Source organism: Sminthopsis crassicaudata, chromosome 1 (genome assembly GCF_048593235.1).
Source record: "Sminthopsis crassicaudata isolate SCR6 chromosome 1, ASM4859323v1, whole genome shotgun sequence".
Classification (NCBI taxonomy): domain Eukaryota; kingdom Metazoa; phylum Chordata; class Mammalia; order Dasyuromorphia; family Dasyuridae; genus Sminthopsis; species Sminthopsis crassicaudata.
In genome coordinates, this window is record NC_133617.1 from 632,729,225 (window position 1) to 632,756,013 (window position 26,789).

General features: G+C 31.9%; 1 protein-coding gene across 8 annotated transcripts in view; it reads right to left on the bottom strand.

Annotated features, from left to right (window-relative positions):
* Positions 1-26,789, bottom strand: part of RFX3 (regulatory factor X3) — a 316,948-nt gene that overhangs the window by 89,647 nt on the left and 200,512 nt on the right. For 7 of the 8 annotated variants that reach the window (XR_012484828.1, XM_074282832.1, XM_074282831.1 and 4 more), the window contains 2 exons: positions 15,661-15,735; positions 3,069-3,250 (listed from right to left, as the gene is read on the bottom strand). Coding sequence is in view for 7 of the 8 variants with exons in the window: in XM_074282832.1 (XP_074138933.1) it covers positions 3,069-3,250; positions 15,661-15,735 (257 nt within the window). In the remaining variant the exon portion in view is untranslated. The remainder of the gene's footprint in view (positions 1-3,068; positions 3,251-15,660; positions 15,736-26,789) is intronic. The other variant, XM_074282830.1, reaches the window with a different exon arrangement.

Below are 26,789 nucleotides of genomic sequence, written 5' to 3' on the forward strand. Positions count from 1 at the left end.
AAAGTAAAGAGCAGTGAGGAAGTTGTTGTAGGGATGGAGTAACATCTCTCTCATGTGACCTCTTCCCATTTTGTTTGGTTTATTTTTGGTTCCATTATATAATTAGCAAGATGGCAAACCCTGCTCTATGGATGGCCTCACAAAAATTCACATAGGATCCAAGAGACTATCAGTTAGGAAAAATGTTCTGAAAACATTTAATGTTTTGATTCTGCTTAGAATCAATAGTTTTATTATGTATATTTGCTTTTTTTCCCCTGGTTTCTACTAATTAGTAGGAGTGGCTTTATTTATTTCCTTTTGAAGGGGAGATTTTTTTGCTTTATGGATTTTTTAATATCTTGGCTCATTTTGGCTCATGATAAAGTGTTGGTCAGATTGAATCTTAATTTAAGTCCATTTTGGGAGGAGATTGAGTCTTTCTTGTAGTAGAAACATTCAACAGTATCTGAAACTGATTAGCTATCATTGTAATCCAGCATGGGGTTAACATTTCCATTTGTGAATAAGTTCTTATTCTTAACCTAAGTTTTATTTCCCTTCCCTCATTTTAAATATTAATTTTTCAAAAGGTATAGAGTAAATTCTTGGTGCATTTTGTTGTAAAAACGATAGCAGGTACCACTTTGGAAAGTAAAGTCACCAAAATAAAGTAGAAATATACTCTAATAATTCTATCTCCCAAACCCAAGCCTTGTTCTCTTTTCTCTTTTTCAGATACTTTCCAGAGTGAATCTAAAACTTTGAAAGTATAGCATCTATTGAAATCTCTTCCAGGGAACAATATACAAGAAAAAATTTAAAGCAAGCATGAATTGTGCAAAGCCATGTTTGTTAAAGTATTTAAACTTATGTGGCAATGGACATCCTGCAACTCATGCTTGCTTAGGTGTTTTATTCTAAAAAATATTCATAATCTTCTTTTTGTGGCTCTGGACAAGGGATGAGACAGAAACCTATGAAAGCGATGAACATTAAACTCAGTTTGATTTAATTAACCATATGCAAAGTCAGTGGCTTAAAATTTTCTAAATCTTCCATATTCCATGGATTCCTCACTAGAATTTAATTAGTAGCCAAGAAACCAGTTGAATTAAATATTATATTGGCTGATGCTTAGATCTGCAAACATTTGGTATTCTGGTTTTGCTTAAGATTAACAATTTTAGAAGTTATATTGACTTTAATCTTGTTTCATAGATATAATAGTTGCTGAGGAACTGAATTTGTTGTTATATAAATGCTTTCTATGTAGGTAAAATTAAATAGAAGGGGTAATTTTCATATATGTATTATATATAGAGACATGTATTTATTTGCATACATATACATATATGAATTTTGTTTGCATGTGTGAACATATATACACACAAAGTACATCATCCATAGGAATCTAAAAGGGTCCTTCTCAGAATGAATTTATAATGAGGTCACTGAAGGTTGTTATTTGACTAAACACACTGAAGATGTTTACTAGAATGCTATGGTACTATGAATCACAATTAATTAAAACTAAACTGCACTTGCTAAGATAATTAAAAATACAATTTCTTTATGAAGCTCTGCTTTGCTTCTTTATATGAGATTCCTAATCAATAAAATGTATCTGTCCAAATTTAATCTTTATAAATGCTATATGGTGTGAGAGGCAGGAGATGGATTTAAAGTTGGAGGACTGAAGTTCCATCTTGGCTCTGAGCCCTCTGTGACCTCATCTTGTTGCTTCATCTCTCATCTGTAAAATTAAGGGAGGTCCCTTCTACCACCAAATCCCTGATCTTATAAACAATGGAAACATCTATTTGTTTCTGAATTCCTGAATTTATTGCAATGCCTCAATTATTTGAACATATATAACTTACAATTAATTATATTAAAAAATCTGGAATGGAGAGAAATAAAATTGGTTGGTTTTAACTAAATGCATGGAAGAAGACAAACTATTAAGAGTTGGAATGGCCTGTACATATCATTTAGTTTGATTTTCTTATTTTATTAATAAAGGAAAAAAATCCCAGAAGAAGGGAAGAAGGGAGACTTGTTATACAAATAGATCATGGCAGGCCTGGGATTCAAACTCATATTTTCTAACTCCTAATCCAAAGTAACTTCCTCTACATACTGAGTGCCTCATTCATTTCATCACATCATGTTTGCTCAAAATATCAATTATACATTTCCATGAAGTAAAAAATTTGTAAGAACTGTTCTAAATTTTCATACTAAAATTATTAAAGTTGCCAAGCAATGGAATTTTTATTTTCCTATTTCTCAATAAAAAAGAAAAAGAACATGGTAAAACAACAGGCTTTTAAAAACCCAATTCCTGCAGCTTTGCAAAAAAATACATTTTTCTATGTCCACAAAAGATTTGTTGTTGATTTACCTTCTCTAGAAACAGCCAAATAAATTCAGCACTTCATATTTTTTTGTAGGAAAGTGGACAACAAACTTTTTCATATGACTATTTTAATATAATTTTGTATGAGGCAAAAGATAGACTTTTTTTTCCCCCTGAGACTGGGGTTAAGTGACTTGCCCAGGGTCACACAGCTAGGAAGTGTTAAGTGTCTGAGATCACATTTGAACTCTGGTCCTGCTGAATTTAGGGCTGGTGCTCTATCCACTGCGCCACCTAGCTGCCCCAGATAGACTCTTTCTATTTCATTTTGCTGTGCATAATCATTAACATTTTATAAAGGTCCATGATACAGAAGATATCACCTATAAATTGTGTGCTAAATTATTGATCTATCACTTTTTCTTTGGCTTGGTAATCATCTTACTCCTTTCATTACTGTGTAATGCAGAAATCAGCTGGTGAATTCTGAATCAGTACAACTTTCTTTAGTGGAAGAGACACTTCTACCTTCCTGGTCCAGTAATTTTCCACATGGGTAATTTTTGGAACAAATACTTATCTTTTGGATTTGATTGTCTCAAATGAATGTCTCTCTCTGGCCTTGTCTAATCTGTGTCCTTGTATTCTCTTCACATACAGACACACTTTTACATACTTTCACTGCAATAATTTTTGAAAATCCATGATCTTTTTTTTCAGTACTGACCTAGTTCCCAATCTCCTGGTTCGTAGCCCCATGAAAATTGACCTTATGAGTTTTCCAAAGGAGGCAGCATTGACTGGGTCCAGTTTGTGTTCCTGACAGTGTCGTAGGTAATGGTTGTAAAGGGTACTTCTAGGGAGGCTCACACCTTCTGCTGTTTCATAATTGTCCAACAGCCACTGGAGCTATTATAAGTAAGACAGAGTAAACAAAAAGAAACAGCATAATTTACCAAAATATCTACAAGCCACTAAAAGCATTAGAGTGTCACTTCACACACACAAGAAAGTATTTAGAAGCTCTCCTGAAAGCCTTATAATATGATAAGTATCTCTAAGTGAATTTAGAAGCTTAATATACTATGGGATTGAAAATGTTTGGAAATGTCTGCTAAATAGCAGAAGTCATAATACCTGTGACCTCCAACAATGCCTATCTCTTCAAATATTCAAAAGTATGGAGTGACATACTGTACTGTACTGACTGTTGTTTTGGAGACAAACAGTTTTTCCTTTGGGGAATTTATATAATCATATTAACTATAAATATATTTTATACCATCATGGAACAGAAAAAAAAAAAAAACCCATGTGCTCCAGAGTGAGGGCATGACATATAATACATCTTTATTATTGGTTTGTTATAATACATCAACAGTAAGCTCTATTGTATGAGCCCTTATATTAAGGTTATATTAATTTTATAGGGTTCCTAATTTACTTGTTTCAAATTACCATGACATAATAATAGTATTATCTGCTATGAAAAAAAAATTCTAGAGTAGTAAAGGAAGAAACTAAATCATTTCTTGCCATGAGGGAAGAAACTCAGTATCTCATGTTAAAGAACATTATAACATGGACAGTTATTTATTTATTCATTTGCCTGTTTATCTCTGTATCAATTTATGATGGGGAAATTTGTAGTAGTTAAAAATAGTTATTGCATGTTCAATTCTTTGATTTTCAGGAAACAATGGTTTTATTAGAATCATCTCAAAATTTTCTGTCTCCAAGTAGCATTTTCACAGTGCTATAGGAGGAGGATGATTTGATTGTTATGACTATGCTCAAGACCAATTTAAATTTTATTAATAGCCCTGGGGTTATATTTTCTTCTGCCAGAACATGTAGGAAGAAATAAAAGAAATTCTAAGGTACACAATTCTAGTTTCTGAGATCCTATTAAGGATTACAGTTGTAAAATAGGTAGAACTATTTATTATCAATCACCCATTTTACAGATGGGCAAACTAAAACACAGTATGACTAGCCCAAAGTCACCAAAAAAATTAATACTAAAAATTTGATCAAAATCCAGATTTGTTGATTTCCATTCCCTTTTTCTACCACAATTATGCCACGAATGCAGCTCTTGGTATATTGTTCCCCAATTCAATAATTTAAAATATATGTCTATGGTTAATATACTTTTCCATGAGAAAATATAGAATTTGTGAAGCTTCTCTTAAATTAAATCCTAAATAGGAAAGCCAAGGAGACGTTGTTAAAGTTGTCACAATTTGCACTAACTCTCTAAGCAATTCCCCATCCACACTGACATTTTCAGGGATTTATGATTAGAATTGGAATGTGAATTTAAATTTGAAATTAATAGGGTGCCACTTGCAGAATTTTAAAAAGAAAACAGTAAGATTTTTTTTTAGGTTTCCTGCATACAACAAAAATTTTAGATGATTTCTTGAATGCCATTTTATAAGGCTGATGCATATATTAAAATATACACATTATGTGCAAAAAATACACACATAATAAGGCTTAGGTTTTATATGAAATAAACATCAAAACAATTCAGAAAAAGCTCAACATCGATTATTAGGTAATGGTGATAGCTAAATTTTGCAAAGGTGTTCATAGTTTAAGTTCTTTCAGCTATAATATCTAATTTGATCATTCCAAACTCCTATGAGAAAAGGACAAGAACTGTTACTCCTATTTTTTAGATAAGGAAACTTTGTTGTTTTTTGTCTTTGGTTCTAGCAGAAGATCATGACTTCAGAGAGGTCATACCATGACATGTAAATGAATTGGATTTAAGTGAGGGAGGGCTGTACAAGGTCACTTGCCTCACTTTCTCCTCCAAAACCATCTGGGTCCAGTAGCCAGATATAGATGAAGACAACTGGAGACAACCGGATTAAATGGGAAACCTTTGCCTTTTTAAGCTAAAGTCTTCAAGAGGTCTCAGTTTGACTGAGGTCATGAGCCCATTCAGCAAGTAAGGCTAGCTATCAATTGAAACAAAGAATCTCCTCTTCTACTTCATCCAAAAAAATCTGAATAAATGAATTAATGAAACTAAGGTTCACATAGCTAGTTAGCAGCAAGACAAGAACTATAATTCTTGTCTTCTAGTGATAAGTTTGGTGTTCTTTACAATGTAGGAAAGTGATATGGAGGAGACTAATCATGACCACATTTTAGGTAACTAGCATATTACATCAAAGTGGCAAAATCTGAAGGTAAAAATGATTGTAACAGCTTCCAGCCATATCATATTGCACTGACAAAAACTCATTTTTAGGATTCATGGATCAGAGATTTATAGCTATAAGGGACATTGCAGCTCATCTAGTACAACCTCTATATTTTAAAAATGCAGAAACAGTCCATAAATGATTTGATCAATGGTTACTTAGATATTTAATAGTAACTAGTGGAGTTGGGATTTTAATCCAATTCTTCTAATTCCAAATTCAGAGTTCTGTTCACTATGAGACCTCCTCAGAAAAAAAGCTGGGTTATTTACAAAGTCCAAAAAATTGTTCTTTTTTATCATTAATAAACAGATAAAATAAGTATTTGCCAACTTAGCAAATATTATCCTAAGAATACATTTAATCTCTTCAGTAGACTCAGAAATATTTGTATATAATCTTTTCATAAATATTTAGGACCTTATAAATATATAAGAGAAAAAGGAAAATTTTGTCTATTTTGAATTTTATTATCATTATTACAGGTGCTACTAATAGCTTGAAATACTCATAAAATACCTTACTTGTGTCACTTGTAATTGTTTTCCCCAAGGCATTCTAATGCTCTCCTAAATGCTATCTGATTGATTTTCGTATAATGAACAAACAATTGGTATTCATCCATATTTTAAAATGTTATCTGAAGTTCAAATTAGTTATCTCTTTATTGGTTTTTGTTTTTGAAATAAAAAGATTTTACTTACATGGCTGCACCTGAATCAACTTGTCTTAAGTTTTATTTTGTTCCAATTTTTCTCAGAAGTCATCTATATATTTAAACTGAGCTATTTCTATAGGGCTCAGAAAACTATAGTGACCAAAATTTTTGATCTTTTTTTCAATCTGACTACATATGTAAGCACAGTTGAGTTGCTTGCCTTTTGTTAGTATTATTCAAATAAAACAAGGCATATTTGCTATATGGATGATTCATAATAGAATAAAATAGGGCAGAGAGGAAAAATATTTGACAATGCAAATGCATGAAACTTTTTAAAAAGTTAAAGTCCTATTCAACTTAGCAATGGCAATGTGAGACATACACAAATCAGTAAAAGTGAACTTTGATTCAGGAGATTATAAGATCTATTTTCCATACAAATTAAAAGATGTTTTAAAGGGCAGCCTTAAGGAGTATAATTCTCAACTTTAGAAAAGCGTAAAAAATGTCAAGAATCCTCAGCAAATTTACTGGGAATAGCTGAGGGAAAAAATCCTAAACTTACATAGGGGAAATCTAAAGTTGAAAGGATAAATTTTAAAAGAGACTAGAAAAAGTTTAATTGATATAACCGGCTTTACAATCACAACTGTGCAAATAATGTTTAGGATTTTTGAAAGAATATGATGCAAAATACTTGTAATACTGAAAGAAAATAACCTGCTTAATCAAAAACAAAAATACATTTTGTATATCTTCTGCAGGAATCTAATTAGTTGGCATGAAGACATACTCCTAAAATTTCTTATGAGCTAATTTCTTACGAACATTTCTTTTGTAATTTTTAAATAAATCATCTGAGGAAATTAAAAAAAATGACTTTTATCAGAATTGCAAGTAAATTTTATAAAGTATTTGATTCATTAGTAATACTGCAAAGATATTGAGTTAGGATAGAAACAGAAATTTTATTCCATGAAAGCAGATAACTAATTCTTGCTACCTCATGCTCAACTTTAAAATATCTTAAGACTTAAAAGGATATATCTGTATAAATAAAACAGAGAATACTATCCAAATAATTCATAACTAAAACAAACTTTAAATGGAAAGATTCACATAATGATTAGCTATTGGGAGTCAATATTATCCATGAGTTCCACATTTCCAATTCACATATTGGCCACGAAAGAATTACCACCAACTTGAATTATGTAATTATTGATTGGGCTTTTTTAGTCATAGAAATAATCATTCCCACAAACAGATTGGATCAGCTGTGGGTTAAAGGGGAGGTAAAGGGAAGAAATGAGTATTTGGCCAAAAAGAACTATTGATCATTGCAACTGCATTATTTTCTGATATAGATTATAATACTCATAAAATACATATATGTATTTTAAATACATACATATACATCTACATTATATATAGAGAACATATGTGTATTATATACATATATCATGCATAATGTTTTGGCAATTTGGTTCTACTTAATGATTTGGTTGCAATGATAAGGATCCCCCCTCAAATACATTAGCTGTTATTTTATTGAATATTTATTTCCTCCCTAATATTTTTTATATGGAAGAGCTACTTTTCATTTATTTTGCATCATATATGCTCACAACATAGATGAGAAGAATGGAGTAAGAGCAGGTGGCACATTTCCTGCAAAAGCAGGGCAGAAGACCTTGCTGTTGGATTTCTTTCCCTCACATTTGACAATCCCAGAAAATTATTACAAAGGAAAAGGGTGAGACAGTTGATTTGAAGAGGACAGTTGTCAGATGTTTGGGAAATGCCAAGTAATGATTCAAGTTTTAGCAGTAAAAAATGATCTATTTTTTGGAGATGCCTTCTTTTTAAAAATTGTACACTCGGGATCCTCAAACAGACTATAAAATTGTCAACTAGATCTTTGAACTTGAAAATATAATTTAGTAATTTTTAAAAATTTTGACAGTCACTAATCAAGTAAGTTCAATCTGTTATGTTAATAAAAACAATTTCAAAGATACTTAGAGGTATACTTGAGCTTTCTAGATCTAAAATAATTTTTACTTTACATGGACGATAGGCATAAAATGATCATAACAGATTAGACCTGTAAAGATCTTGAAGTCCAATTCCTCATTTTACATATGAGGAAAATGAATCACAGAGAGTGGCCAAGGTCACATAGCTAGTAAGTAGCAGAGTGAGGATTTGAATCCAAGTCATCTTCTTCCAAACCACAACTTTCATCTTGCCTTTTTTTTTTTATTTTGTTGGAAACTATATTTTAGTTCTTTAGGCTTTTGCCTAAACTAAGTTTCTCTGGTTATACAATTTTACAAATGTTTTATAAGTTGCTTGTAAGTATGACTTAAAAGCCCAAAATATACCATAGGAAGTCCTCCCCCCCACCCCCCCCAAGCCAGTGGGGTTAAGTGCCCAGGGTCACACAGCTAGGAAGTGTTAAGTGTCTGAGACCAAATTTGAACTCAGGTCCTCCTGAATTCAAGCCTGGTGCTCTATTCACTGCGCCACCTAGCTACCCCAACCATAGAAACTTTTAACCTTTAGCTTGGTTTATAAAAACCTGATTATTCTACTAATGAACAGACATAAGTATATCTTAGGGTGGAAACCAAGATAATTATATCTTGCAACCTTTGCATTTAATCTGTGTTAATCAGATTAGATTAAGAAAGGTGAAATTTTCCTATTTTTACCAAAGGGAAATACTGATTGACAAGTTTAAAAAATGCATTTCCCAATTAGCTTCTAAGTGTAACATTTGGGATTTTTTTTCCAGATGGATTATAACCTATTAGGACTCATTTTCAGTGCACTTTTCTAATGATATGCATTTTGACAAACCTTATTTCAGTCATAAGTTATATTTACAATGTTGGCATAGCAAAGTCAAAGAGGAACATAAAACAAAGATTTTTGCTTTAAGCTGGATATATTTCAGTGACAAAAGGCATGAAATAATCATTTCCTGAATTACAAATAAGAAAGAAAATAAATGCCCCTAAGGTTTTTTTATTATTTAAATGAAATTTTAAAATATCTACAATTCAAAAATAATTAATTCAAATTATGACAAATTTTAACCATCTTCAAATATGCATTTAACAATTTACATTATAGATACATTGGTAAAAAATCATTATTTGAAAAGCTGAATCATTTGCAACTAACAATAAATATAAAAGAAAATATAAAACAGTAAAACTGCCTTTATTTTTGAAAAATTGCTATTTAGGCAGATTGCAAATCTCTTAGCCATATGATCTTTGTAGCTAAAAAATGAGAAACTAAATTAGGAGTGAAATAAAAATCCATTAAAATAATGAAACCATTTGAAGGTCAGGATTTTTTTTTAAAGCCAAGCAATAAGACAGTATCCCAGGAATCTATGAAAAAGGTAGCTAAGAGTTAAAAGGATTTTTTAAATCAGTAAGATCTTTTAATCATAAATTATACTTGTAATGGACTTATGTTTTGAAAATAAAAAACTGAGTGAGTCAGAAAACTATATATGTAGTAAATGGGTAAGGGTCTGTATGACCATATATTAATCCTTTTAGTTACATAGAATATAAGGAAGTGACCCTTTCAGCATTATACTTGAATGAACTTGGCTCTAAAAGAGATATATTATTGTTATGAAAGAACACAAAAGAGGTTAGATGGATGATTTTATTAAAATATATATCCTATGTTAAAATATATGTCTTTCTCCTACCCATCACACCTCCCCCAATTCTATTTCTTACATAGTAAAGACTACAGAGAGCAACAACATTTAGTATTCCTTAACAGTATCTCAGATTAACATTTAACATTACTAAGCTCAACCAGGTACTGTGTACCTTGCACAGGGTAAGTTAGCCAGGTTTTAGACATGGTTTCATTTTACACTGACATTTTATCATAGCATTATGAAATAATACTATTCAAGGGCCTCATTTCAAAGCACATGCCAAACTAGGGATAAAGGTGGTTAACTGCCTGTTCTCATAGTATGTAAAAGAAATAGAGGTTTAAAAAAAGTGATCAGGGAACTAATAAAATTCTACTGTAATGAAAAGGGAGGGTTATTCTTTTATTTAAGCAGATTATAATCCATTTTATCTAGATCATGAGTTTTTAACCTGGGGTCTGAAAATTTAATTTTTTTTGGATAACAATATTTCAATATGGTTTGTTCACTTCATAATCCAATATATCTTATTTTTTGCATTTATAAACATTCTGAGACAGGATCAATAGATTTTCACCAGACAAGGTAAGAAGACAACATAAAAAAGTTAAGAACTCTTCATTTAGTTCTTTCTTTCTAAGAAGTCTTCTAAATTACATTTCCTCATATGAAATTAAAAATATAGATGGTCCTTCATTCATAGTTTACAAATGATCCCGTCCCCTCCCTTTGTTAATCAGAGTTCTTTCTATAGTAGGGGTTTTTAATGTAGAGTCCAAAGATCCCAATAGGTTTTGTGGATAGTTTTCAGGGAATCCATCAACTTGGATGGGAAAAAAATACATCTTTATTTCACTAACCTTTGGTTTCTTTTGTAATTCTACATACTTTATGCATTTAAAGACATTATTCAGAAAAGGGTTCATAGGTGTTACCTGACTGCTGAAAGTTTAATTAACACTACTTTGGTGGTGCTTTCTTCCTCTGAAAAGAATTCCTGATAGTGCTGTCCTAACTTGTGTATTCCCACTTAACAGCTGCTGGAATCCAAGATTATGATTTGTCAATGTAATTATTCTTATTATTAGAATTGATATGGAATAGAAAACAGGAATTCCTTCTTGTAACTAGCATTATGATTGAGAAATATTTGTTATTCTAACATAGCCCACACTAGTTACAACAGTAAAACTGTTTTAAAGAGGTATTGGTAATTTGATTTTAATACTGTAGTTTAGTTATCTCCTATGTATTATAAATGATAATTTACAATATGTTAGGAACCTAAACCACTATTTATAAGGATTGTTTAGATGGAAAATGTGTTCTATATCCAAACAAAGAATTCACAAAATTATGGAACACATTCTATCCTTAAATTGGGGATTGTATTTGAATCATTACTCCTTCAATTATCCCATATGGGACACATTTTGCTTGATTTAAAAAAAAACCAAACGAGTATTAATGTACTTATTATGAGCTGACTTAGAGTTGTGCTTTTGCTTAAAAAAATCTTCAATACCAAAAAATAAAGTTGTAGTATTTTCACATAATCACAACATATAAAAATTCTAAATTTTTTGACTTTAAGGTACCTCACTTTAGTGGTTGTTCCTAAAATTCAGGTGGAAAACTATGAAGATTATTGATATCCAGGTGACAAAGGGCTGATTCATTACTGTTGTGGTAAAGTTTGATTCAAAGGATGATTTTAAAAAAACATATAGTCACCAGCATGTTAAGTAAAAAAATTTCAAAATCAAATCTATCATTTCCTATATTAGTAGAGAGAAAAATACACAAAGATGAATCAAAATGTGCCAATGAGTTTAATTAGAAAGTTTAATTTCATGGATTTCTATAAATATAGGTTTAATCTTCAAAAGGAGGTAGGCTGGTCATGATGTCTTTGTGTGAGTGGCAAGAATTGCTCAACCTGAGTATGGGACTGAAATCCACAAAATATTAGGAAATAGAGAAGGATGGTTACTTGGGATAAGAATATGTGAGGAAAAGTGAGATCTGCACCAGGTGAGGAAATAGCTACCCAAATAATTAAGATCACAGACTAAAGAGGAGCAAACAATGGACGCAGAGTAATGGTTCTATAAACTAAGAATGTTTCTAGACAAGTAGGTGGTCCTTTGTACAAGTTCTACTTGATTTCTAATTGTTAAATGTATTACAGAATTTAATTGGTGTTTTGGCTGAATGAAAAATTTTAGAGAAAAAAAATGAAAAACCATTAATTTTACTAAGTAGAATTTTATTTTCATCAGCTTTGACTCTTATGACATTAAGATGAGTAGATACTTAATCTCTAAGACTACTTTTAACTTCTACCATCTATCTATTCCATTTCCTGAGAAACAATTTCTTATTCTCATGTGGAAAGCAGCCTAGGAAACAAAATAATGGCAAAGAGAACTGAATTTTAACTCTGGAAGACCTCGAGGAATACCTGGATTTGAATTGAGGATTGGTTGCATCTTACCTGTGTGACCTTGGCCATGTCACTTGAAATCATAAGATCATAGATCTAGAGTTGTAAGGAACCTGAGAGAACATTTAGCCCAATTCCCTAATTTTACAGCTAAAGAAATTGAGATGAAGGGAGAGTAAATAACTTATGTCCAAACACACACATGTAGTAAGTGTTAGGGTATAGATTTAAACCTGATTCCTTTATCTTTTTTTTTTTTTTTTTTTTTTTTTTACTGTATCTCTGTGTCCTATATAGAAAAAAGAGGGCGTTGGAACATATAACTTCCAATGGTTCCTTCCAAATTCATACTATTATCTTATTAAGACTGACTTTTTGTCCCTATAGTCATAGATAAGGGAGGGACACTTTTCTATGGAAAATGATTAATTGGGGGAACTAATAATACCCTGGCTAGATAGAACAGTTTCCCTAAATCAAAATCTTTAGTCAAAAGAATTGAATTCACCACCTACTTTACAAATTCAGTAAACCTAAATTTATACTATATATCTTTCTAAACATGATAAAGCATACTAGTAAGTAAATTTCCTGAACTTCAAAAAGTAAATGGTTTTCAAAATATTTTTTACTAGAAATTTTACATTCAATTGAAAACCAATTAAGTTTATCAAGTCTATAATATCCTTAGCAATTGAATATCACTTGGAATCTATACAAAGGAACAATTCAAATTTCTTAAATATATTTAAAAATAAAAGAACCATCAAACTCCAAGGGGCAAAAAAATTAGGTTTTATTCTTACAAAGTTGAGAAGATTCTGAAGATCACTAATTTAATAGAGTTGTTTCTATGAGGAAACTTGGTCTGAGAGCATCTATGTATTTAATTGCTACACTAAATCTTGCTGACAAATCAGCACTGTATCTAAAGAACTCTACTTTAGGTATGGCTATAAGTAAATTTTATGGAATTTGAGGATATCTTAAGTATGAATTAAGAGAAAAAAATTATCAGTGCATTTGCATATATTTATAACCATTGTTTTCCATGCACTAAGAAAGCCTCTGGCACTGAAAAACAGTATGAATGATTTTTCAACACTAGGTAATAAACATTCTGAAGACACAGAGTGAGAAACATTTGTCTGCTGTTTATGCTGCTTCATTCACACCTTCATTAACATTAATTATTTCTTCATGCATTCTACAAGAGAAAATGTCAAAAACAACATATTTGAAAATTTAAACAAACCAACAATTAAAAACATACAAATATGTTTTTTTACCTATATTATTGTTTATTAAAACTCCCATATGAAAAAGATGATAAAATAGAATTAAAATTCAAACATATGCAATATCACATGTATAAAATAACCAAGTAAAAATAAAATCTGAATGGAATTTTTTACTGTGGGACAAAGAGCCTAATCATTTGCAAAGTTAAAAGTTAAGAGAATTTTGATTCTCATGTCCCTATAAAATTTTTCCCCCACAAGGACAATGAAAACCCTATAAATTTTACATTGCAGTATTGATGCTTATATTCCAGCCTATTAATGTCTTATTAATGTCAAATTTCCCTTACTATAACAATACTACCTCTATAACAATACAGATTTCAACAAAAACACAAGAACAATTGTAATATACAGAATGACATTTTTTCATCTAAATTCCCACGAACACTAAACATACAATAACATCAAAAAAAGATCAGCCACAGAATAAATACTATCATTTCCCCTCCATGTTTGTGCTACTCATTCACCAAATTAAGTATTTCTTCTAAATTAGTTATTATCCCCACCTCCTAGACTGTTTATTATGAAGCTTTGCCCCATTCACCTTAAGACAACTTAAAAACTTCCATCTAAATAGAAATATATCAGAACAAATAAAGAGAATTACTATAGTTTTGCAATATTAATTCAAATTTTCTGGAATAATTTGTTTTCTTTTATCTTCATTCAGTTCATAGAATGAATCTTAATCTCATCTTAATGGATATTCCCATACAAACCACTATAACTTCTGCATATGAAATAGTTATATAGCTTTAATAAAATGAAACTATACTAAATTGAATTATTCAAATCATCAAATCCACACAAAGGAGGTTTTAATGATTTCTTTCCTTCCTTCCTTTCCCTTTTCCTCCTTTCCTTTCCCTTTTTCTCCTCTCCTTTTCTTTCCCTTTCCTTTCCTTTCCTTTCCCTTTTTTTCCTTTCCTCTTTCTCTTTCCTTTCCTTTCCTTTTCTTTCCCCTTTTCTTTCTTTCTTTTCTTTCCCTTCCCTTCTCCAAAATGGAATCGATCATGCAAACATCCTAAATAATTTTAATTCTGAATTTAGGATATTTTTGTATTAAATAATCAAAAAGGAAAACTTGCTTTCCTAAAGCTAGAAATTTAAAAGAATATTCATTTAAAATAAACTTTTCCATTTATGTTAAGAAATTTTATTTAATCTATTCAAAAACACCTCCTAAAAGCATTTTAAAGCACATGAAATATTATAAAATCTGAATATCAGTTAATAAAATTTCACATAAAATCATGAGTTAGTTAATTTATAAAATATGTCTCATTTCTTTCCACACTTACCAGGGTCACCAGCTACACTGTGGTTGATAACAATTAACACTAATGACTTGAAAGCATATAGTTTTCATTCTGTTTTCTCAGCTACAATTCAAAATCTGGCATTCATAGACTCTTAACTTTCTATCTTCTTTTATTTTTCCTCCTTTTTTGGGGACCAGCTTAAATTCTTTACAGGTCCCCTAGACCTTTGAGGCTACATAAATGCACTCAAATGCCTGATAGCACCTTAAGAACATATCTATACCACTTAAAATATTTTGTTGTTAGCTCTACTATTAAGTTGCTTTAAAAATTGAATCATTATTTATATATGCAAGTAAAAAAATAGATTGTCTACTTACACCACAAACTGATGTAGGTTTATATGTTTCCTCCATGGTAAATCAACATCAAAAAAAAAAAAAAAAGATTTTCAAATTCCCTACTAGCTAGTTTTACAAATAAGTGTAAAGTTGCTAAATTTAAAATGTGTTAAGTTTTTATCCAAAAAGTTTTATCAAAACCTAATTACGAGACTCAAAGGCCTCTACTTTGAGATACTTTGCTAAGCCAAGAATGATGTAAAGATTGTAAGTGGCTGAGAAAGGAAGGTTAAGAAGCAAAATAAATAAAACAAGCATTTAGAGGCAAGCTAAACATGCAGAACAAGCAAAGAGATTAGTTTACATGAAGAAGAGGCAACTTACATGGCTGTTGAGAAGAGAGCTTCTGTGAGTGGACAGACCGTCAGACTTTTGCAGCGTCTCAATCGCCATTTCAATCTGATAATAGATGTCATTAAAAAAAGGGCTCAAGACAAGATAGTAATAAAAGGCTGACCAGAGAAAATTTGATAGGTTTGTTCAAGTTCAATTTTTGTTTCAAATTTGGCTAATGAATAGATTTCACTTATAAAAAATTATATTTCCTCCTCCCTCCACCCTTATCCCACTCTTAGTGGATGGTGAGCCCCCTCACAAAAGGGAACTACTGTGAACATTCTCTAATTACAATCAGAACATAGTCCTGAGAACTCCAGCAGATTTTTTCCAAGGTTATGAGAAAACATTCTTGACTTTCACAATTCAAAGACACAAATGTGAAACAGAAAACTACTATCTCTGTATCCTCCCACTAAGAGAGTGTTCAATATTTGTTCTTTTCTGCCATGAAAGAAAAATGTTATTGCAGATCCTGCATTTAATGTATTATAGTATTTTAATGCTAATGTGCAAAGAAATCTTTGCAAATATTCAAAAAGATACTCCACCTATCCTGCTTTTGTTTTTGCCTTGCTTGCAAACTGAAGTTTTATGTAGGTCCTTCCAAAATGTCATTAGCATGAACTAATATGTTATAACTGTATCATGTTTTATCCTATAGAGCCATATGTATTTCATCTTATCATGGGGTGATGGTGACAAAGAGACATCAGAAATGACAGTAGAAATGAGATATAAAAGAAAAACAATTTAGAGCTAACAGAGACAGGGCAATCACAGAAACTGCCTTACCATTTGAACTCATTGCAGCATTAGCAAGAAATCAATTTCTCATATAATAGGTAAGAATAAATATGACTTTTTGTCTTGGTAAATTCACACTATCTTTTATCTAATGGAATTCTTGAATGATTTCCACTTACTTACTGTATACTGTTAAGTATAACCAGTTACAGAAAAAGCTGGGTGAAGTAACCAAAATTTAGGTCATGTAATTAAGAAGGAAAAACCCAATTTCATCTTTGTAGCAATCTGATCAAATTTAAGGCTGGAATCAGGAAGACATGGGTTTAAGTTCTGCCCCTGATGCATACTATCTATATGACTATTAGTATTACTTAAATTTTCAGTGACATATGCTATGCTGAAAACAATTAATTACAGAGGAGCTGCTAATAAGCAGATTTGGAGGAGTTCTCAAAAGTCCTATGTTACTGATGAAATCACAGGTCTGTCCCCAAACTCCCCATGATGAATAGATATAACAAATACTTTATTGGTAATTTGTATAAATGAGATTAAATTAGATGATTCATTTGAACATACACTGAAACCTACAAAATGCTGTAAGATGTATGCTATTATAATACTTTAAAAGTAATTCTGAAGAAATGAAACATATTTTGAAATTCTAATAATTTCTTGTGAAAATATGTATAATGGCAGATAATAGCACAATATTAAGATTTTGTTTTCTCTTTAAAAATGTCAGGATAAGCATCCAAGGGCATCCTGATAGCATTTATATTCCCTTTATTAACGATTTCTATCCATCTATAAATTTATCAACTGTACCAATTCTTTACAATATTACAACACAATATTAACGTGTAAGAAACAAGGAGATTGCCTACTTCCAATATACAATGATGTAGATAACTTTTTTTTTTTTCTGTGATCAATCAATACCAGAAGAGATTTTGTTTTAAAGGTCTCCAGTTAGGGGAAACCTGCTAAGCCAGGGTTTTCCTTACAACTCTGGAATTATGGTAAACAATACAAGCTTTATTTTATAAAATTAATAAATAAGACTCAGAAAGGATATTTATTTGCATACAGTTTACATAACTAGTAAATCTTAAAGTTGGCATTCAAAATTACACCTTTTGATTTCAAATCTAGCTGTGATTTCTACTACTCCATGCTTCAGTAACTATTTCCATTGCTACATTAAGGATAATTCTTGGTTCCACTGATCTCATCCAAGGTTCTACTTTTATAAAGATAAATAAAAGAAGCCCAATGGTTTATGCATGGTACATTAACCAAAAGGAAAAAAAAAACAAACCTAAATCCTATTTTTGAAATGTAGCAATTTAATCCCCATTTTTAAAAAGCTTGTTCTTAAAATCATTTATTAACTACTTCAAACATAAAATAAAAGCATGCTTCACAACTATTTACATGAATTTCAACACATGAAGTGTTTATTACAATTCAATTGTCCAACTTATGTCCTTTTGAGTTTTTTTTGGTCCATTCATCTCATATCCATTCCTATACTCCTCTCCCTGCCTTCATAATCACAATCAGTGCGTCCTCTTGTTCTGGTTCTGTATTTTAAAATTCATATTATTCCATGTATGGATCTCCCCAAATTTCTTTATGTACCTCATACTTATTAGCATTACATGCTTCCATTACAGTGAGAGGCCAAAATTTATTATTTCCCATTTGTCCCAGTTGAGTTGCTTCTAACTTTTTCACTAAAAATAATGTTGCTGCCAAACATTTTTGAACAAAAACTTCTTTCCTTTTGGATAATACTCTCTCTGGATATTTCCAACAATGATACTACTGCTTGGGTAACTTACAGTATGCTATCAGCATGCTCTCTAAACAGATATTGCCAATTAGCAATTCTAGCAACAATGTATGAGATTTGGCATCCTCTCCCTCCTACCTAGGAAGTTGATAATGAAAGCAATCTACATCTATGGCATGTCCTTGCTGAATAAGGGAGGGGAATAAATCTACAGTTATCTAAATCTTGGGATCCAATCACCAGTGTGCTGAGTAGAAGACTATGTAGATGATATCTTTCTCCTATGTCAATCTGCTCCCTTATTCCCATTGATTTTAGCCTTTTGTTGCTTTCTATGTCTCTATCTTCTCCTCCCACTGTATCCTTTTAAGAGCCTGTCCTATTGGATCTCTTTCTCTGTAACTTCTTCCAGCTCCTTATAATTATAGAAAACTGGCTCTTCTTAGAAGACACTGAAACCCTGCCCAACCTCTCCCATATAGAATGTTTTTTCTCTCCTGCCCCAGGAAGAGGATAAGACCTACTTATTTCTTCCTACTATTTCTAATCTCTCCCACTGTCACCACTGTACATTTTCTTCTACTTGGATTTGTCAACCAATCCAGATTCTAGAAGTTATCTACTTCTACTCAGGTCATTTCCACTTTCTTTCTGCATGCAGTACGTGGTTCATACTCTCTTACTCTCTACCTTAACACCCCTGCCCAATATGCATATTGAAGTCCCTTCAAACACACTGGCCTCTAAGTTCAATAATATCTTCAACTCTCATGTGATCTGTACCTGCATTCTACCTCAGTGAATCATAAGAACAGTCATGCTCTTGACCTCATCATCTATCATAAGTGTTCCATTTTTATTACAAAAAACTCTGAAATTCTTTTATTGGACCAAAACTTCCTATGCTTTTATTTCTCTTCATATCTAAATCTATTCTCCATTTCATCAAAATCTCCATTCATTCTTCATTTTCCCTTCATCCCTTCTCTTCTGCCCCTGTTCATCAACCCTGAGGCTTTATTTATTTGCTTTAAAATTTTGACTCAATAATTAACCAGTGCAATTCTTCTGCTAACTTATGTATCCCTGAATACTTTGTTTTACAAATATTTATTCTTTCCCAAACCTCAATCTTTATTTCCCTACCCTCTGCCTTTTATACTCTTACTCACATAATATTGCACAGTTTTTGAGGAAATCATTTACCCCTGATGAATGGGCCCTGAACAAAATTATTTCATCCAAACTCAATGGACCACTCATTGCTTTACAACCATTCAAACCCCATACTATCCAGCATCAGTTCCAAATCTCTACTTTTCTCTGAAAGCCACCTATGTTACCTTTTCCAGTAGAGGACTTCACTTCATAATTTATAGAAAATTGTCTGCCAATGCTTTGTATCTCGGATTCCCTTAATATCTATATCTTTCCTGACTCTTTTCTTCTTAGTTCCAGTCATGAACAAGAGATAGTCTTTCTGTTTGCAGTTTACACATGTTTCCAAAATTATCAGACCAACATTCCTAAAGTGCAGATCTTGCCATGTTATTGTCCAGTTCAAGAAGCTTCATTGTCCCCCTCTAGGGTATACTACAAATGCCTCTGAGCATTTAAAGTACTTTCTAATCTGAATGCAGTCTCTTTCCAAATTATTCCCATGTTAATCTCCCTAGAGTCTTTTTATTCCAGGCAGCGGCTAGATTGCATTTAGGGCTGGATTTGGATTTAGAAAGATCCAACCTGAAGGACTTTATTGTGTGAATCTGGGTCTAAGTCACTTTCACCTCTTATAAGCTTTAGTTTCCTAGTTTCCTCATCTTCAAAATGGGGATAGTAATAACCTACCTCCCAAGGTTTTTGTGAGAATTAAACAAGATGTATTTTTGTACATTGTAATGTGCTTTGTAAACCTAACACACTATATAAATGTTAACAAATATTAGTTATTATTATCTATATTCTAGCTAAATCTACCTATTTGCTTTCCTTCCAGATATAACATTCCAACTATAGTTTTTCATAGTTAGATTTTTGTGTCTGGAATGTTCTCACTCCTTACCACTACCCCCAAATCCCTACCTACCTTCAAGGAGTTACCAGATGCTATCCCTATAGGCAGTCTTTCTTCACCTTCCCATTTGTTAATGCTCTCTGACTCTCTCCCCACCACAAAACAAAATATCTTATATTTACTCTGAATGTAATTTGCATATGGGAGACAACGTGGCATGCTGGATAAAGAATTGTTTTCAGAGTCAGAGAGACCTGACTTCAAAGCCCCTCTCTTTCATATATTGGCAGTAACCCTAGTAAAATGTCTGACTCTTCAGAATATATAACAAGCAATGCTCTCACATCAGTGTTAATGGAATATGTTGCTGAAAAGCATTGATAATAGTTGTATTCTCACAGAAAGCTGCTTACATTAAAAAAAGTCACAAGTTCAGCCCCTATATTTTATATATATTGATCTATGTACATTATTGTCCCTTATTTCTTCTCACCTAAAGTAAGTTGCTTGAGGACAGGGATTATTATTCTTATGATTATTATCGCCTTCACATTCCTGGTACCTAGCACAATATTATGTATGTATAATTCATTTTTCCATATTCCTACTAATATTGAATTTTGTAATTTTAATTAACTTTGCCATTGTCATGCTTAACAAGCAGTAACCAAAAGTTTTATATATATACATATATATATATATATGTATATATATAAAACACACACACACACACACACACACACACTCTTACACATTTATTTATTTATATATTTAGTCATTTGGAATTTAGTCATAGGATCATAGACAGGAGAGAGACCTTAGAAGGTCAGTGATTTTTTCAGTGCTTCAAGCACTGGGGGGGTTACAGATGAAGAAACGCCCACCCAGGGAAGATGACATGGGGAGTGCCTGAGGTCAGACAGATATTATATTCCTCTGACACAAAGAGTTAAGTCTCTTTCCATTGTATCACAGCATTGCCCATGTTTAAATTTATTATATTGTCTGTCAATATTTTTGTAATGCTATTTTTATTTCATTAATTTTTATTGTATAGAATTTTTAATTTTAATATAATTGAATCATTGATCTTACTCCAAATAATAGAAAGAAAAGTGGATTTCTCCTTTTATAAGTAAGATAAATATTCCATTCTATATTATCTTTCCTATTAGAATTGTTATTTTTTTAAAGTAAGAAACTATTATCTTTCTTTTTTAAAACCACTTTTCTAACAAACTTCAACTACATCTTATTAAAGAATGAATCCTTTTAGTTTTATTTTCTATATTTTTTTATTGTCTATAGGCTAATTGGATACTAATCTTTTATATGCATTTGACTCACTATCTAGACTCTTCCTATTTTTGCTCCCTTGATCTATTTTTTTTCCTGGTACAGTAGAAGTAAATGAATAGAATTCTAGATTACTGGAGCAGAGAAGAATTTTAGACTCCTCTATTTCATTGTCCTAAGTGACTTGCCCAATGTCATGTAAATAGTGATTAGCGGAAGAGGCAAGACTAAAATCCAGGTCCCTGGATTCCAGACCATCATTCCTTATAGTATACTACACTCCTCTTCAGTTTTGATCATTACCAATTTACTATACTAAACAGAGTGAGACTCAGTTTAACTGTGTTAAATATTATGAGGGACAGGAGGATACCCAAGAAATATTAATGTACTCTTCCCTCCATTAACCTCTGTACCTCAGAATCCTTCTGGGATATTCCCAATTGTTATTAATAATCTCTTTCCTCCTTAAATACCCTAGTATTTACTTATCACAGTATATGCTGCATTCTCCTAGTACAACATTAGCTTTTCTGGGATAATACTTTTGTTATTATCTTAGTATTCATATAATTAATTACAGAATCTTGTGCATGATAGACATTCAGTAAATTCTTAATGAATTGAACAATAGATATAGTATTCTTATTCCTCAAAGAGCTAACCATCTAGAAAAACATATAAGATATAAATAGCAGTAGATAGTAGTATAATAGTAGCAGGTAGTAGGTGACAAATGGTACACCAAATAATTACTGAGTATAAGAACTAGAAGACACTTTCAGATCAACATAGATCCTATTTAAACTTCCTCCAAACTCTTAGAAATATGCTGTCCCCAAACCTAGAGTATTTTAGCCAAATTTTGGCTTTCCTTTGCCCTTTCATGAATTCTCTGATGGAATAGCTACTTATACCCAAGATTACTGTCATCTCTATTTCAGTAACCAGATCTTCCTTTCTGGTCAGAATCAGCTTTAAATTATCAATTGCCCTTGTCACTTCTTTCACTTTTGGAAGGACAGAATTAGCATTAAGATAAATCAGACATTTCTCATCAGCTTTACTTTTGGCAGAGAGAATTCCAGCAGATATCTAAATAGCTAAAGTTTTTTGTCAATAGAAGGTAACGTCACGGTAAGTGTGTTGAAACTGGAGAAACCTATGTCCCAATCGTACTTTCTACTAGGTGGTGCATTGAAGTACTGCATGGGATAAAGAACACATGAATTCCAATCTAATTTCAGACACTTACTAGCTGTGTGACCCTGGACAAGTCACTTTATCTCCATTGCCTCAGTTTCCTTATCTGTAAAATGGGAATAATAATAGCACCTTTCTTTCAGGGTCATTATGAGGATCACATGAAATAATAATTATAAAGCACTTAGCACCACAATGCCTGGCACATAGTAAGCACTATATAAATGTAAGCTATTACTAGTTATGATTACCTTAAATTCACTTTTAAACTCATTACAGTGTGGCTTCTGTCCTGATCACAAAGGAAAATGTTAATACCAATTATCATATTATTGCCAAACAGGATAGCCTTTTCTCAGTCTTCATCCTTGACATGTTACTTTTGACACTGTTACACAATGTCTTCCTTTTCTCTTCTTGGGTTTAGTTTTCATGACAATATTCTGTTATAAGTTTTACCCAACTAACTAATTCCTCTCATGCTGGATCATTGTCATATCACCTATGCAAGACTGTACAACCAGAATAAGAACTAGATCATTTTATCTTCGCTTTCCATAATATTTTGTAGTGACTTCATAAGCACCTTTGGGTTAGGTGATTACTTTTATGAAGATCATTTACACACAAAGCTCTCATCTCTCCTGAGCACCTGTTTCATATCTGCACTGGGCATCTCCAACTGAGATGTCCCATATACTTCTCAAATTCAATGTTTAAAACCAAACATTATTTTCCCTCAAGACTCTTCTCTCTCTTCCCAATTTCCCTGTTCAAAGAGACTATCATTCTTCCAGTCACCTAGATTTACAACCCAGACTCATCTTTGACTCTTCACTTTTCCTTACTCCATCTACAATCATTTGCCAAGTCTTGTTGATTCTACTTTCATAAGACCTCTCATATCTGTCCCTTTCTTTTCACATCACAATCACTTTTGTTCAGGGATTCATCATCTTGTGCTGGGATCATCACGATACCCTCCTAATTGGCTTCCCTGTTATTATAGATTCATAGAATCATAGACTTAGAGCTGGAAGGGGTCTTAGAGACCATGAAGTCCTACCCACAAGTTAAATCTATGAGGATCAAAGAGGCTTAGTGACTTGTCTAGGGCCATATAGCCAGTGAGTTTCTAGTAGAAATTTGAACCCAGATCTTCCTGATTCCAAGTTCAATACTCTCTTTTCTACATCAAGGTGACAACCACTTTTGTATTTCTTCCCTCTCCAAGGCATCCTTCAGTTAGCTGCCAATTAGTAGTTCCAAAGAACAAGTCTGACAATAATAACCTGTTCAAAAAATCCACTGGCTCCCAATGCCTCTAAAATATAAAGGAAACTCCTCTGTTTGACATTTAAAACCCATAATTCCTGGCTGATTGTACATTACTCCATCTTATGGAAGCTAGACCATGGCTAAGCTGGTCTGTTTATTGTACCAGATACACAACATTCCATCTCCTTTGTCCTTTGCCTTTGCATATGCAAATATTTAGAATACTCTCTCCTTTTCACTTCTTGGGAGACTCCCTAAAAAGCTAATTTTAAGAGTCTATTACTTTAAAAGGTCTTTCAGATTGCTACAATTAATCAGTCCCCTATACCTTTAAATCTGATAGCCTTTCCTTCCTCATCACTTTGCATTTATTTTGTTTATATTCTTTATCTGTAAACATTGGAGTCCCCCCAATAGATTCCTTGAGGGCTCCCTTCTGTTATTTTATTTTCTTTGTTATTTAGGGGATAGTCATCAGATGATGCAAGCTCACTTTAATTGGTTCATTGACTATATTCTATTTACCTGACCTAAAGCCCAACATTTCAAACTTTTTACCTATATTCTAGAACTTCAAATCTTCTTCATACTAGTGGTATAAAATAAGTGTTAACATGAGTATAAAGGGAAATTATCTGAGATCAGGGAGTCAAAATGTAAAAGTTGATATTTGAGCTGGTTCTCATAGATAGTCTTTTGGAAGAAAGCATTCTAGAAAGAGGAAATGGCATAATTAAAGGCAAAGTAGTGAAGAAATAATAGGCTATGTTAGAATTCATATAGGGCAGTAATAGAAGTGATATTTATAAAGTTTGGAAAAGGTCAGACATTAGGGGCCTTGAAGAACAAATTACATATTACAAAATACAAAATTACACATTTTGATTTGACAGGCAATGGAAAGCTATTAATGATTTTTGAGCAAGGAAAGGATAAGATCAAAGAAGTATTTTAGAGATTAAATCTGGAATCAGAATATAAGATGGACTAAGAAATCTGGAAACAGATTCTAATTCAAGATGAAATCCATGTGTGGTGCTGACAGAATATTAAAGAGAATGTGTAAAGTATTATCTACAGATTTAGAGGTAGGGAAGTTGCAGCTGCAAACTTGGTAATTAATATCTTGTTTTTATATGGAATAAATGTAATTGTTTGATGAGTTTCAGGGAAGCATGGTATAACTTGAATACTGAACTGAATTTTTTCCTGTTCATTTCCTTTCCATATAATGTTAATTTTCAATGTACTTAGAAAACTTATGATTGAAAATGCAACTTTGCTAGAAGTAATTATAATCAGATGAACATTAATAGTCAAAGAAACAAATTTTAAATTTCACTGACTCTTTTATTTTACTTTTTTTCTTTGACTTATCTTTCATTTCTTTCTAACTGACTGGGCCTAGTCTATCAATTTCTTGGGTTCTCTATTTTAGTTGTATTGGTCTGCTATCTCATTACTCATCTGCAAACATGTATGGAATTTATTATATCATAATACTCCTGCCTCATGGCATCCCTAATTTCTCCCAAGTTACAGTTCAGATATTATTTTCCTGAAACCTTTCCTGATGCCGCCAACCCTACTCCATTCTTAACACTTTCTTTATCTTGAACTTATTTTATTTTTATTTTTATGTACTTTGTATTTTCATGTGTACATTACATTACCAAGTAGAAGTTAATTTCCTTGAAGGCAAGCATTATTTTTATTTTATCTTATACTTCCAGTGACTTGAACGTTAAATCAATATTGGTTGAATTCAACAAGAATTTTTTAAAGTTACTTCATTTAAAATTTTATGAAGATAGATAACAGATGAAGCAGGGTGGTTTAAAAAATAGTGTTCAAAGGAAGCTTGACAAGGGATATAACTAAGCAAAATCATCCCAAAAGGAATGAGGACTACACACAGAAAATAGAAAAAAATTTGCATGTGAAACCTCTACACTTATACTCTAATATCATCATCTGGATATGCTTACAGAAGAGGTAGAAATGACACTAAAAAGAACAAAAGACAGGATAAGCAGACAAGTTTGAGCAAGTACATTTAAGAAGAAATTTATGTTATAGGTGATACAATATTCTAAGATTAAGGAAGAGGGATACAAAGTATCTGAAAGAGGGAAAGAGACTAAAGGTATTGGAAAAATCTCAGACTTTATTAATACCAAAAAAGGAGTCAAGATAATATCAACAACCACTAACCTACTGTAATATTGATTCTTTTATCTGTATAAAATCTATATGAGTCATCTATACATAATCTGAGGGCATCCTCCACAGCGTATAATTAAAAAACAAGCAGCCTTTCACAAGTGATATGCATTTTATCATTTCACAATTAGCTGAAAGATGTAGAAAATATGAAATCCCATTGAGGCTATTACCTTTTAATTAATTTTTTTCATGTATATTTCTTTTTTTTTTAAGCTTTTTATTTACAAAACATATGCATGGGTAATTTTTCAACATTGACCCTTGCAAAAACTTCTATGCCATATTATCCCCTTCTTCCCCCCACCTCCTCTGCCTAATGGCAGGTAGTCCAATACACGTTAAATATGTTAAAATATATGTTAAATCCAATATATGTATCATATTTATACAGTTATCTTGCTGCACAAGAAAAATCAAATTAATAAGGGAAAAGAAACTGGGAAAGAAAACAAAATGCAAGCAAACAACAACAGAGTGAGAATGCTATGTTGTGTTCCACACTCAGCTCCCACGGTCCTCTCTTTGGGTATAGATGACTCTCTTTATACTGAA